Source organism: Schistocerca serialis, chromosome 5 (assembly GCF_023864345.2).
Source record: "Schistocerca serialis cubense isolate TAMUIC-IGC-003099 chromosome 5, iqSchSeri2.2, whole genome shotgun sequence".
NCBI classification, from domain to species: Eukaryota; Metazoa; Arthropoda; class Insecta; order Orthoptera; family Acrididae; genus Schistocerca; species Schistocerca serialis.
The window spans coordinates 628,741,678-628,755,845 of NC_064642.1; the positions used below are offsets into that span (position 1 = coordinate 628,741,678).

General features: G+C 41.0%; 1 protein-coding gene across 1 annotated transcript in view; it reads right to left on the reverse strand.

Moving 5' to 3' along the window:
• Positions 1 to 14,168, reverse strand: part of LOC126481124 (uncharacterized) — a 102,302-nt gene that overhangs the window by 47,560 nt on the left and 40,574 nt on the right. Inside the window, exon 5 of the mRNA XM_050104661.1 lies at positions 5,184 to 5,786. Coding sequence (XP_049960618.1) covers positions 5,184 to 5,786 — 603 coding nt within the window. The remainder of the gene's footprint in view (positions 1 to 5,183; positions 5,787 to 14,168) is intronic.

Below are 14,168 nucleotides of genomic sequence, written 5' to 3' on the forward strand. Positions count from 1 at the left end.
TGGAAGCCCGCAGTAGTAATAATCCAACAGGTCACAGGTGCAACTAATTTGTGTGATGGGTCAGACACCCCACCTGAACACAAACAACAGCCAATCTTTGTGGTCCAGCACAATGTCCAGCAGCCAGCCCCACTACCAGTTTGAAGATCGGGCCCAAATGGCAGTCAGAGAGGGGAGGGGAGGGGCATGTGATTCATGATGCAAATCCAGGAAACACCATGTCTGGCAACCATGCAGACATTCTGCCAGACTGCACCCATCATCCAGCATCACCCATTATATAGCCAAGTAACTTGACAACGCATCATTGCAGGAAGAGGCAGACAATGACTACTTCATCTGAGTCTTTAATGTCTGCATGAAGAGCTCCATCTCCGAATGCAAAAATCTTCAAACTCCTGAAACATAAATTTCCGACCTTTATTGGACATGGTCCTATGGGATCCCTCAATGGCAAAAATGACTCCCAATGCGTGAACAGCAGCAGTCGACAGTGTAGAGGGCAACTTTGTTACGTATGAGAAATGTCTAAGCATCAACTGTAAACCACTACAAGCTGCCCAAAAATGGACTTGTGTAACTGACGTCCATCCTGTCCAGAGGGTGTCCTGGGACTGGCCACAGGTAAAACCAGCAAACCTGGTTCTGTGCGCAGGCACCACGAGCCCACATACAGGTCCCAGTGTGTAAGATTTAAAATATCTGCTTCAGCTGTGATTGTTTAAAAAACATGACTGGTTTCAGGAAAGTTATATTCCCATCTTCAGGTGTACATACCATCACGTTCACCTGTTCTACAGTGCAGTCCGGTGTTTGTGGCACATGACCATCTTGCAGCTGACTACTAAATTTGGACATCTGAAGATGGGAATATAATTTTCACACACCGGTCATGTTTATAATGAACAAAGTCATAACTGATGCAGATATTTTCAATCTTACCATCCAGCTCAGTTGCGGATGGTGTTAGAATACTATGCATACCCCAGTGTGACTCAGCAGCAACTGGAGTACACGAGGAATGAGGGATGACAACTTGACAGCTCCTTTGTGATGAGCATGAGGACCACCCAGACAGTGCCAAGTCAAGCCCACAGGAGGAAAAAAAAAAAGTATGCCACACTGCAACTGCACCCACAGTCAAGTTCCAGGCAACCCACCCGGACAGCAGAAACTATTAGCTGGGAAAGCGAGTCAGCTATCAGTGGGCAGTCCTATATGGTAGCTTGGAATGAAGGGCCAAATAAGGACACTAACAGTTTATGGTCAGTGATTTGGAGGATCCTAAAAGAGAGAGAGAGAGAGAGAGAGAGAGAGAGAGAGAGAGAGAGAGAGAGAGAGAGAGAGAGAGAGAGAGAGAGAGAGACTTGAAACTTTTTTTCATTCTGAAAACAATAGCCAGTGCACCCTTTCCCACCTATGAGTAATTAAGCTGTGCCTTGGACGCATCTGATGTGTAAGCAACGGGCTGTTCAGTGCCATATTGGGAGGCATCAAAGGCCAGGGTTCAAGAAGCCTATTAACAATCAACAGATCAGACAAACCTAATGTCCTTTTACCCAAGCTAATCAAGACGATGGCAGACATGCTCAGCCTGAGGAATGAACATGGCACAATACAAAATCTTGGCCAAAAGAGACTCGAGTTCCTTCAGATGCTTGTGCTTCGGCAGGGTTTGCTGTGTTCATCTATAGGCACATGCATCTTTGCTAAGAAAAATGCACTTTTCTAGCTTTCAAAGAAGGCCATTCTCCACAAGGCATTGTAATACTGTCTGTATGTTTCATAAATGCTCCTCTACTGTAGAACCTGTAACCCAGATGTCATCAATGTAGTTCCTGCAACAGGAAATATCCTCAATCAATTGCTCCAAATATCATTGAATTACTGGCACAGATGAGATTCCAAAGAGCAAGTGGTTGAACTGGTAAAGCTTGAAGGAGGGTACTGAGGACCAAGGAAGTCTGAGAAGCTGTGTTCATTACTCAGTGGTAAGTGCAGGTACGAATCGTGCTAGTCTGTTCATGCAAAGTGATGCCCTTCATTGTATACTTTTAAATTATGTGCCCGTCATTTTGATGTTAGTACTCCAATGTCAATTGTACAAATGTTACATCCGTAACCACGGAATGACCCTGCATTGTACTGCCAAAGTATTTGTTGAGCTGTAAGAGTAAGGCACACCTATGGCATTCCATGCCTCTTTCTATGACTGTATGAGTCATCTATTGGTTGAGCCAGACTTCTAATCTTCAGCATTCTCCTGCAGCACCATGTTTCAAAAGCTGTTTTCTTCATACCTGCAGTGTATCATCACACTATTTTTGGACCATTCCATGTCAATGATGACCATAAAGGATTTTGATAACACTGTGTAAACATTCAAACACATCCTCCATGAGCATAGGTAAAGTTTTCCTTTTGGCAATATAATACTTGAGCCCATAGTGCAACTTTCAGCAGTGACCCCCGAATTTTTGACAACTTTGAGACATAATATCTTCACTTTTAGAGAGGATAATTTGAAGTAAATTTGGTCAAAAATAGGCACTTCAAAAATAAGTTAAATGTAGCTTTTTATATATCTGGAAGCAATTGCAGGACAAACTTGACTCTTTGAACATAACAACTCAATACAAGTTCTTAGAGCAAAAAATTTCTTCTATTGCTTCCCAGTAATTCACAAAATGAGGATGAATTTTTTTATTTTTGTAAAATCCCAAAATGGGTATTTTCAGAACACTTTCACAAAACGGAGTTTTATGCAGACTCCTTTAAACCATTTCCATTAGAAAGGCCATGTTCTAAACCACCTAAAACTAGATATCATTTTGCAATGAGAGCATATAAGGCCCTAAAAAGCAAGGTGAAGATGCACCGAAAATATGCCCATATTCCACTGGTACTCAAATGATATCTTCTATTATGTTCTACAATAGTTTTGCACTCTGGAGAAGTTAATATGACCAGGAAGTGAGACTTAGTCACAGGAGGGGGTGGGAGATGGGGTAATCAGGTACTTCAGCCTGTTTTTCTGTGAAGATAACTACAGAAACTGGTTACAAACTTCACATTTTAAGAGTGTCAGTCAAAAAGGAATACCTCCCATATTTTCCTCTGTAAATCAATTTTAAGTGAAAAATTTGAATTATGCACTATTTCACAAAGTTTTAAGGAAGGGAGAGGATGGAGGGGGGGGGGGGGGATAGGAGCATAGGAGCAGGCGAGTTTGAAAAGAGATTTTAATTCAGTTGTGGACGACTTGCTCTGAACAGAAATGTATGAAGCATCACACTAGGAGATCTTTATGAAAGAACCAGCAACATTCTCAGCATTAATGTGACTGAAATTAATGAGATTGTACTGCATGTGCGTCAGTGCAAGTGGAAAGTGTAAATGTCATTAGAAATATATACATCATCTACTTGACCACACATTTTATATATAACTTACCTGGTACCTTGCAGTTTCTACTGAACCTTCTTAAGTTTAGAATTGTCACACTAATGACCATTCAGTTGTGTTATTAATCCCATTTTATTAATATAATGGAAGGAAACATTCCACGTGGGAAAAATTATATATAAAAACAAAGATGAGGTGACTTACCGAACAAAAGCGCTGGCAGGTCGATAGACACACAAACAAACACAAACATACACACAAAATTCAAGCTTTCGCAACAAACTGTTGCCTCATCAGGAAAGAGGGAAGGAGAGGGGAAGACGAAAGGAAGTGGGTTTTAAAGGAGAGGGTAAGGAGTCATTCCAATCCCGGGAGCGGAAAGACTTACCTTAGGGGGAAAAAAGGACAGGTATACACTCGCACACACGCACATATCCTTCCACACATACAGACACAAGCAGACATATTTAAAGACAAAGAGTTTGGGCAGAGATGTCAGTCGAGGCAGAAGTGTAGAGGCAAAGAAGTTGTTGAAAGACAGGTGAGGTATGAGTGGCGGCAACTTGAAATTAGCGGAGATTGAGGCCTGGCGGATGACGAGAAGAGAGGATATACTGAAGGGCAAGTTCCCATCTCCGGAGTTCGGATAGGTTGGTGTTGGTGGGAAGTATCCAGATAACCCGGACGGTGTAACACTGTGCCAAGATGTGCTGGCCGTGCACCAAGGCATGTTTAGCCACAGGGTGATCCTCATTACCAACATGAATGGACACAGGCAGACAGTGTTTGTTGGTAATGAGGATCACCCTGTGGCTAAACATGCCTTGGTGCACGGCCAGCACATCTTGGCACAGTGTTACACCGTCCGGGTTATCTGGATACTTCCCACCAACACCAACCTATCCGAACTCCGAAGATGGGAACTTGCCCTTCAGTATATCCTCTCTTCTCGTCATCCGCCAGGCCTCAATCTCCGCTAATTTCAAGTTGCCGCCACTCATACCTCACCTGTCTTTCAACAACTTCTTTGCCTCTACACTTCTGCCTCGACTGACATCTCTGCCCAAACTCTTTGTCTTTAAATATGTCTGCTTGTGTCTGTATGTGTGGATGGATATGTGCGTGTGTGCGAGTGTATACCTGTCCTTTTTTCCCCCTAAGGTAAGTCTTTCCGCTCCCGGGATTGGAATGACTCCTTACCCTCTCCTTTAAAACCCACTTCCTTTCGTCTTCCCCTCTCCTTCCCTCTTTCCTGATGAGGCAACAGTTTGTTGCGAAAGCTTGAATTTTGTGTGTATGTTTGTGTTTGTTTGTGTGTCTATCGACCTGCTCGCGCTTTTGTTCGGTAAGTCACCTCATCTTTGTTTTTATATATAATAATCCCATTTTATAACATATCTAGAGTATTCAAGTTTATATTCGAGTTGCCTGTCAAACCAACTGCAAGAAAAAGAACTTTTCTTGTAAGATAGACTATCATCTTAGACAGGCTAATTGGTCTGGCTCTAGTGTTGAGCTAGAGCCACAGAAAGATTTATCAACACACCCACAATCTAGATCTAAAATGCTGGGTACCAGTACCTCATTTTTCATAATCTCCGTAACTATTCAGACAATTAAGTAGCACATGTCCCAAAATTTGTCTTATGGAACAAAAGCAATTTTAGATTAACAATATGTAGATAACTGTTTTTTATTATCACATAGATAGGGCAGCCAGTTCTGGGTAATTTTATACCTCTTAAATTTAAGGAACCAAGATAGTTTCCAAGACTCACCTGAAGAGTGGCCAATTTTAGATACTCTTGATATGTCTGGAACTGAAGGGCTTCTCACACTCTTTAGCTGCATGGAACCGACATGTGAATGAAATGTTGTGGCTGATGATGAGCGCCTCAGTCCTGCACGCTGATTTGTTGTAGGAACATTTTTCTGTCTGGCACTTGCAGAGAGCTGTGGTCTATTCTTCTGTGTTGACGGGGGAAGCTTTGAGACACCACTTACATTGGCATTAACATTTTTTATTCGATTAACTGGTGTAAATGTACTGGGAGTTTTTTTCACAGTCAGTACAGAACTCTTCTGCTGTACTGGCCCAGTATATTTATTTTCATTGTTAATTTTCTTTTCATTGCATCTTGGAACCTTAAACAATTGTTTTGGTGCTGCTGCTGTAGTTGCTGTGAATGGTTTCCTTGTAATATTTGTGCTTCTCACCAGTGATGAGGCAGGAGTTTTAACTTTAAATGTTGAAGTTAATCCTGTACATTTCCCAATGGTAAGTAAAGGATTAGCTTTTTCCATGCGCAATCTACTTGCTGTTGTCTGTCTGACTTCAACTGGTTTCCTCTTTGTGGTGTTTTTCACATTTTTCTGACAGGCTGGAAAAAAAAATTGAAATGATTAAAAATATTGCCATAGTTAGAAGCAGTCAGACTCCTCCAGGCTTAGTCAGTACTGGCCACTATGGATGACATTAGTACAAATCCAGCAATCAAGGAAGCAGTATGTGTGGAGAAATTCAAGCATTACATTATTTTCACTGGTTATTCATGTGCGTGCTTCAAATGATTGGAATTGTCACCTTGTAGTTCGCTTACGGTTTCAGAATGAGATTTTTTCATCTATTTTATATGCTTCATAATTAGAACTAGCAAAAACTGCAACAGCTAAAATAAAATTTGTTGACAGCCATAAAGGGATTGATAATGTTCAAAAGTTCCTTTACAGGTAGTGAATCCATTCATCATCTAATTATAGAATATTAGAATGCCTACCCATGAAATAAATGTGCAAATCTGAACTTAACATTTCAATTAATAAAAGGCATTTATAATCAAAATATCTATGACTGTGAAAATTCATGGTTACAAGACAATAACTCACCTAGGAAGTTTAACTATCAGAAACACACATTTTATGAGCAATAAAAGAATATCAATTACTCACAAAAAAAACAAGACATCTTGCGAGGAAGATACTGGGAAACCAAAGAAAAGTAGAAACACTGAAGAAGTACTGAATCATATAGAATAAAGCATCGAGACTAAATTACAAAAGACAGCTAATGTTCTACGAGCCTTCCAAAGTATAGGTCCTAGCAGACTGACAAAATTTTACCTCATTTTGAAAAATGAAACAGCAACCCCAACTGCCTTAGGAAAAATATTTAGAAGAAATTAACATAAAAATAAGTAAGAAATTGAAGATGGAACAAACTATAGAAACAAAATTAGGAGGTGCGGACGTTTCCAGCAGAACAAAATCCCAGAAACACCAGAAAGAAAACAGACAGTAGAAGAGAGGAATGAAAAAAGTGTACAGCTGGAGTACTGGAGAAAGTATAAATCTTACATAGTGGCTTAATGTAGTGGAGGAAGAAGGTAGGAAGCAAAGCAATAAATGACAGATCAGGCATCGCCAAACAATGGAAAATCCAGGATGGAATAATGACAGTATTACAAAAAGGATAGACTGCTACTCACCATGTAGCAGAGATGCTGAGTCACAGGTAGGCACAGCAAAAATGTCCAGCAAGTAAGCTTTCAGCCACGAGTTGCCAAGGACAGAGTGTGAGCAGCAGCACATTGTGGGAGAAGCAATCTGGGTGGTGGGGATAAGAAGGGCACTGGGGTGGGGCGGGGGAGGGATAACAGGATAGGGGTGATGGACAGTAAAGTGCTCCTTGTGGGAGCATGCATGGAAAGGTGGAGAGAGGGTAGGGCAGCTAAGTGCAGTCAGGATGTTAGAGGGTGGGGTGGGGGGTGGGGGAGGATGGAGGGGGGGGATGGAGGGGGTGGGGGGGGGGGAGCAGGAAACAAGAGAAGTAAAAGACTGTTGGTATGCTGGTGGAACAGAAGGTTGTTTAGTGCTGGTGTAGGAACAGGAAAGGGGATAGGTGGGTTTAGGACAATGACTAAGACTGAGGCCAGGAGGGTTATGGGAACATAGTATACACTGGAGGGAGAGTTCCCACCTGCAAAATTCAGAAAAGCTGGTGGTAGGAAGGATCCAGAAGGCACAGGTTGTGAAGCAGCCATTAAAATGAAGAACCTTATGTTGGGCAGTGTGCTCAGCAACAGGTGGTCCAGCTGTTTCTTGGCCAGAGTTTGTCACTGGTCATTCGCGTGGACAGACAACTTATTGGTTGTCATGTCCATGTAGAATACAGCACACTGCTAGAAACTTAGCTTGTACATCACGACTGGTTTCACAGGTAGTCCTGCATCTGATCGGATAGGTGATGCTTGTGACCCGACTGGCGTATGTGGTGGCGGGAGGATGTATAGGATAGGTCTTGCATCTAGGTCTATTAAAGGAATATAAGCCATGTGGAAAGGGATTGGGAGCAGGGGTTGTGTAGGGATGGATGAGGATATTACACAGGGTTGGTGGATAGCAGAATACCACTATGGGAGGGGTTGGAAGGTTAGTGGGTAGGACATTCCTTATGTCAGGGCACACCGAGATACAGTCAAAACCCTGGTGGAGAACATGATACAGTTGCTCCAGTACTGGGTGGTACCGAGTCACGAGGGGAATGTTCCTCTGTGGGACTTTGGGATGTTGGGATGACTAGAGAGATAAGGCACAGGATGTGTGTTTCTGTGCAAGGTTGGGAGCGTAATTACAGTCTGTGGAGGCCTCATTGAGACTCTTGGTATATTTCAAGAGGGACTGCTCGTCACTACAGATGTGATAGCCATGGGTGGCAAGGCTGTATGTATGGAAGGGATTCTTGAAATGGAATGGAAGACAGCTGTCAAAGTGGCAGTTGGTAGGTTTGATATGGTCAGAGATACTGATGTAGCTATCTTTGAGGTGGAGGTCAACATCAAGGAAAGTGGCTTGCTGGGTTGACGAGGACCATGTGAAGTGAAAATGGGGGAGAAGGTGTTGATGTTCTGGAGGAATGTGGATAGGGTGCCCTCACCCTCAATCTAGATCACGAAGATTTCATCAATGAATCTTAACTAAGTGAGGGGTTTGGAAATTAAGTTGTTGGAAAGGATTCCTCTAGATTGTCCATGAATAGGTTGGCAAAGGATGGTGCCACACAGATGCCCACTGCTGTACCCCAGCTATGTTTGTAGATGATGCCTTCACAGCAGAAGTAATTTTGAGTGATGATATAATTGATCATGGCAACTAGGAAGGAGGTTGTAGGTTTCGGATCTGTCAGGCATTGGGAAAGGTTGTGCTCAATAGTGGGAAGACCATTGGCATCAGGATATTAAAGTAAAGGGAGGTGGCATCAACAATGATGAGCAGGGCACAATGTGATATATGAACAGGAATTATTTTCCTAGAAATTTACAGTATCTTTAGACATAACTTTACCTGTCATGCAATATTCACCAATGCCCAGAAATTTAACAAATCACCTCCATCACTGTTACCATTGTCAATCTTACTAGAAGTGGCCCATAAGGATTTTCATCCACTTCATCAGTGTGTAATCATGACTAGCTCTCCATTGGCAAAAGATTCCGCACTAGTCCCCCATTCAGATCTCTGGGAGGGGACTGCCAAGAGGGAGGTGACCACAAGAAAAAGAACAAACAACCAATGAAAGGAGAGAGAAAATATATGAGGAGGTTGAACATATAATCAATTATGTAAATGAAGGTGAAAATCTAATACTCATGAGGGATTGGAATGCAATTGTAAGGGAAGGTGTGGAAGAAGGGGGGGGGGGGGGTTGTTGTTGTTGTTGTTGTTGTTGCCTTCAGTCCTGAGACTGGTTTGATGCAGCTCTCCATGCTACTCTATCCTGTGCAAGCTGCTTCATCTCCCAGTACCTACTGCAGCCTACATCCTTCTGAATCTGCTTAGTGTATTCATCTCTTGGTCTCCCTCTATGATTTTTACCATCCACGCTGCCCTCCAGTACTAAATTGGTGATCCCTTTATGCCTCAGAACATGTCCTACTGACTGATCCCTCCTTCTAGTCAAGTTGTGCCACAACCATCTAATCTTTAGCATCCTTCTGTAGCACCACATTTCGAAAGCTTCTATTCTCTTCTTGTCCAAACTATTTATTGTCCATGTTTCACTTGCATACATGGCTACACTCCATACAAATACTTTCAGAAACGACTTCCTGACACTTAAATCTATACTCGATGTTAACAAATTTCTCTTCTTCAGAAACGCTTTCCTTGCCATTGCCAGTCTACATTTTATATCCTCTCTAATTCGACCATCATCAGTTATTTTGCTCCCCAAATAGCAAAACTCCTTTACTACTTTAAGTGTCTCAGTTCCTAATCTAATTCCCTCAGCATCACCCGACTTAATTTGACTACATTCTATTATCCTCGTTTTGCTTTTGTTGATGCTCATCTTATACCCTCCTTTCAATACACTGTCCATTCCGTTTTAACTTCTCTTCCAAGTCCTTTGCTGTCTCTGACAGAATTACAATGTCATCGGCGAACCTCAAAGTTTTTATTTCTTCTCCATGGATTTTAATGCCTACTCTGAATTTTTCTTTTGTCTCCTTCACTGCTCGCTCAATATACAGATTGAATAAAATTGGGGATAGGCTAAAACCCTGTCTCACTCCCTTCCCAACCACTGCTTCCCTTTCATTCCCCTCAACTCTTATAACTGCAATCTGGTTTCTGTACAAATTGTAAATAGCCTTTTGCTCCCTGTATTTTACCCCTGCCACCTTCAGAATTCGAAGAGAGTATTCCAGTCAACATTGTCAAAAGCTTTCTCTAAGTCTACAAATGCTAGAGACGTAGGTTTGCCTTTTCTTAATCTTTCTTCTAAGATAAGTCGTAGGGTCAGTACTGCCTCACGTGTTCCAACATTTCTATGGAATCCAAAATGATCTTCCCCGAGGTCGGCTTCTACCAGTTTTTCCATTCGTCTGTAAAGAATTCGCATTATTATTTTGCAGCTGTGACTTATTAAACTGATAGTTCGGTAATTTTCACATCTGTCAACACCTGCTTTCTTTGGGATTGGAATTACTATATTCTTCTTGAAGTCTGAGGGAATTTCACCTGTCTCATACATCTTGCTCACCAGATGGTAGAGTTTTGTCAGGACTGGCTGTCCCAAGGCTGTCAGTAGTTCTAATGGAATGTTGTCTACTCCCAGGGCCTTGTTTCGACTTAGGTCTTTCAGTGCTATGTCAAACTCTTCACGCAGTATCATTTCATCTTCATCTACATCCTCTTCCATTTCCACAATATTGTCCTCAAGTACATTGCCCTTGTATAGACCCTCTATATACTCCTTCCACCTTTCTGCTTTCCCTTCTTTGCTTAGAACTGGGTTTCCATCTGAGCTCTTAATATTCATACAAGTGGTTCTCTTTTCTCCAAAGGTCTCTTTAATTTTCCTATTGGCAGTATCTATCTTACCCCTCTTGAGATAAGCCTTTACATCCTTATATTTGTCCTCTTAGCCATCCCTGCTTAGACATTTTGCACTTCCTGTCGATCTCATTTTTGAGATGTTTGTATTCCTTTTTGCCTGCTTCACTTACTGCATTTTTATATTTTCTCCTTTCATCAATTCAATTCAGTATCTCTTCTGTTACCCAAGGATTTCTACTAGCCCTCGTCTTTTTACCTACTTGATTCTCTGCTGCCTTCACTTTCATTCCTCAAAGCTACCCATTCTTCTTCTTCTGTATTTCTTTCCCCCCATTCCTGTCAATTGTTCCCTTATGCTCTCCCTGAAACACTGTACAAACCCTGGTTTAGTCAGTTTATCCAGGTCCCATCTCCTTTAATTCCCACCTTTTTGCAGTTTCTTCAGTTTTAATCTACAAGAAGGGGTTATGGGAGAATATAGTCTTGGTGGTAGAAATGAGAGAGGAGAAAGACTGAGTTCTGCAATAAATTTCAGCTAGTAATAGCAAATATTCTGTTCAAGAGACAAGAGAGGAGGTGGTATAGTTTGATAAAGCCAGGAGATATGGGAAGATTCCAGCCAGATTACATCAGGGTCAAGCAGAGATTCCAAAATCACATATTGGAATTTAAGGTATACCCTGGGGCAGATACAGTCAGATCACAATTTAGTAATGATTAAGAGTAGGTTGACATTTAAGAGACTAGCACCAAGGAATGAAGAGACACACCAAGTTCTCTTGAGGTTGTAGATACTGCAATAATGAATAGCTCACTAGGCAGTTCAGCTGAGGAGGAATGGATATCTCCAGAAACGGCTATCACAGAAGTTGGAAAGAAAAACATAAGTAGTAGAAATACAGCTGAAGAAACCAAGGATAACAAATATTTCAGTTGATCAACAAAAGAATGAAGTAAAAAAATGTGCATGGAAATGCAGGGGTGGAATTAAACTAATAAGTAGTGCAGGGAAGCTAATGTGAAATAGCTGCATGAAAATTATGAAAAAATTGAAACAAAATTGTCAGAAGGACTGACTCAGCATACAGAAAAGCCAGAAAACATTCGATGAAATTAAAAGCAAGAGTGATAACATCAAAAGTGCTATGGGAATTCCACTGTTAAATGGGGAGGAGAGAGCGAAAAGCTGGAGGTAGTATGTTTAAGGCCTTTAGGGACAGGAGGAATTGTCTGATGACATGACAAAAGAAGAAACAGGAGTTGATAGGGGATCCAGTCTCAGAAACACCTTTGGAAGACTTAAGATCGAATAAGGCAGAAGGGATAGATAACATTCTATTGTAATATCATTCTATCGTAAAATCACTGCAAGAAGTGGCAACAATAGAATGTATGAGACTGGCAATATACCATCAAACTTTCAGAGAATCATCCACATAGTTCTGGAGATTGCAAGAGCAGACAAGTGCGAAAATACCACACAATCAGCTTAACAGCTCGTGCATCCAAGTTGCTGACAAGAATAACACACAGAAGAAGGAAAAAGATAATTGAGGATGTGTTAGATGACAGTTTGGCTTTAGGAAAGGTAAAGACACCAGAGAGCCAGTTCCGACATTGCAGTTCATAATGAAAGCAAGACTGAAGAAAAATCCAGGTACATTCATAGGGTCTGAAGATCTGGAAAAGTGTTTGACAATATAAAATGGTGCAAGATGTTTGAAATTCTGAGAAAAATAGGCATCAGTTACAGGGAATGATGGGTAATATACAACATGTACAAGAATCAAGAGAGAACAATAAGAGACGATGTCCAAGAATGACGTGCCTGGATTAATAAGGGTGTAAGACAGGGAAGTAGACTATCGCCCTTACTGTTCCATCTGTACATCAAAGAAGCAATGGGGAAATAAAAGAAAGGTTCAAGAGTGAGATTAAAATTCAGTTAGTAAAGATATCATCAATAAGATTCACTGATAACATTGCTACTCTCGGTAAAAGCAAAGATGAATTACAGGATGTGTTAAAAAGTATGTACATTCTAATGTGTACAGAATATGGATTGAAACAAAATCAATGAAAGACTAAAGTAATGAGCAGCAGCAAATAAGAAGTAGCAGAAATGAGAACAGTCAGAAACTTAACATCAGAATTGGTCATCACAAAGTAGACTAAGTTAAGGTATTCTGCTACCTAGGCAGCAAAATAACCCACGATGGGCAAAGCAAGGACAATGTGAAAAGCAGACTACCACTAGCAGAAAAGGCATTCCTGGCCAATAGAATTCTGCTTGTATCAAACATAGGCCTTAATTTGAGGAAGAAATTTCTGAGATTGTCTGTCTGGAGCACAGCATTATATGGTAGTGAAACATGGCCTAGTGGAAAATCGGAACAGAAGAGAAGAGAATCTAACCATTTGAGATGTGGTGCTACAGAATAATGCTAAAAATTAAGTGACTGATGAGGTAAGGAATGAGAAGGTTATCCACAGAACCAACGAGGAAAGGAATATATGTAAAAGACTGACAAGGTGAAGGTGCAGGATGATGGGACATCTGTTAAGACATCAGGGAATAACTTCCATAGTACTAGAGGGAGCTGCAGAGGAAGACAGATTGGGAAACATCCAGCAAATAATTGATGACATAGTTGCAAGTGCTATTCTGAGGTGAAAAGATTGGCAGAGGAGAGGAATTCATGGTGTGCTGCATAAAACTTTCCACAAACATTCCTTTGTGAGAACATATGTACACATTTTCTGACATTCCAACCATTTATCTTTATGATGGCCAGCTCACCCAAGGCTTGCAGGCCTCAGTGATAATGATGAACAGTTAACATTAGCTGGCATGCAGTGTTTATGAAGTTCAGTGATAAAACAAGTTCTCTGTTATTAATTGATGATTAAGTAGGTATGCTAATCCTTGTTCCATTGTAAATACCACTTTTCTCCTAAAACCACTTGTTAGATTTTTGCCATGTTTTGTTCATTCAGTACATTTTCACTATAAACCACACTAACAATTAAGTTTAGACACTGTTTTCCATTTCACAGGCATAAAATTTACATTACATAAACTGCAAACCTGTTTGATTTGGAGTGTAAAGCATTTCATTTCAGGGCATAATCGTGGTTTTTTTTCTTCTTTCTTCAATTCTTACTTAATTTCATGTTCCATATATCACAGGCATTATTCCTATCCAAATAATGGATATCAACAAATCTTACCTTTTTACATAGTTACTTGTTTTCATGGAGTTACGGTCTCTGGAAATGTAACAGGCTACCTCTACATCCACATCTACACACTGAAAACCACTGAAGTGCATTTCAGAGGATACATCCCATTGCACCAGTTATTGGGCCTTTCCCCCATTTCATTCACAAATGGAGTACAGAAAGAATGACTGCTTAATTGTCTCTGT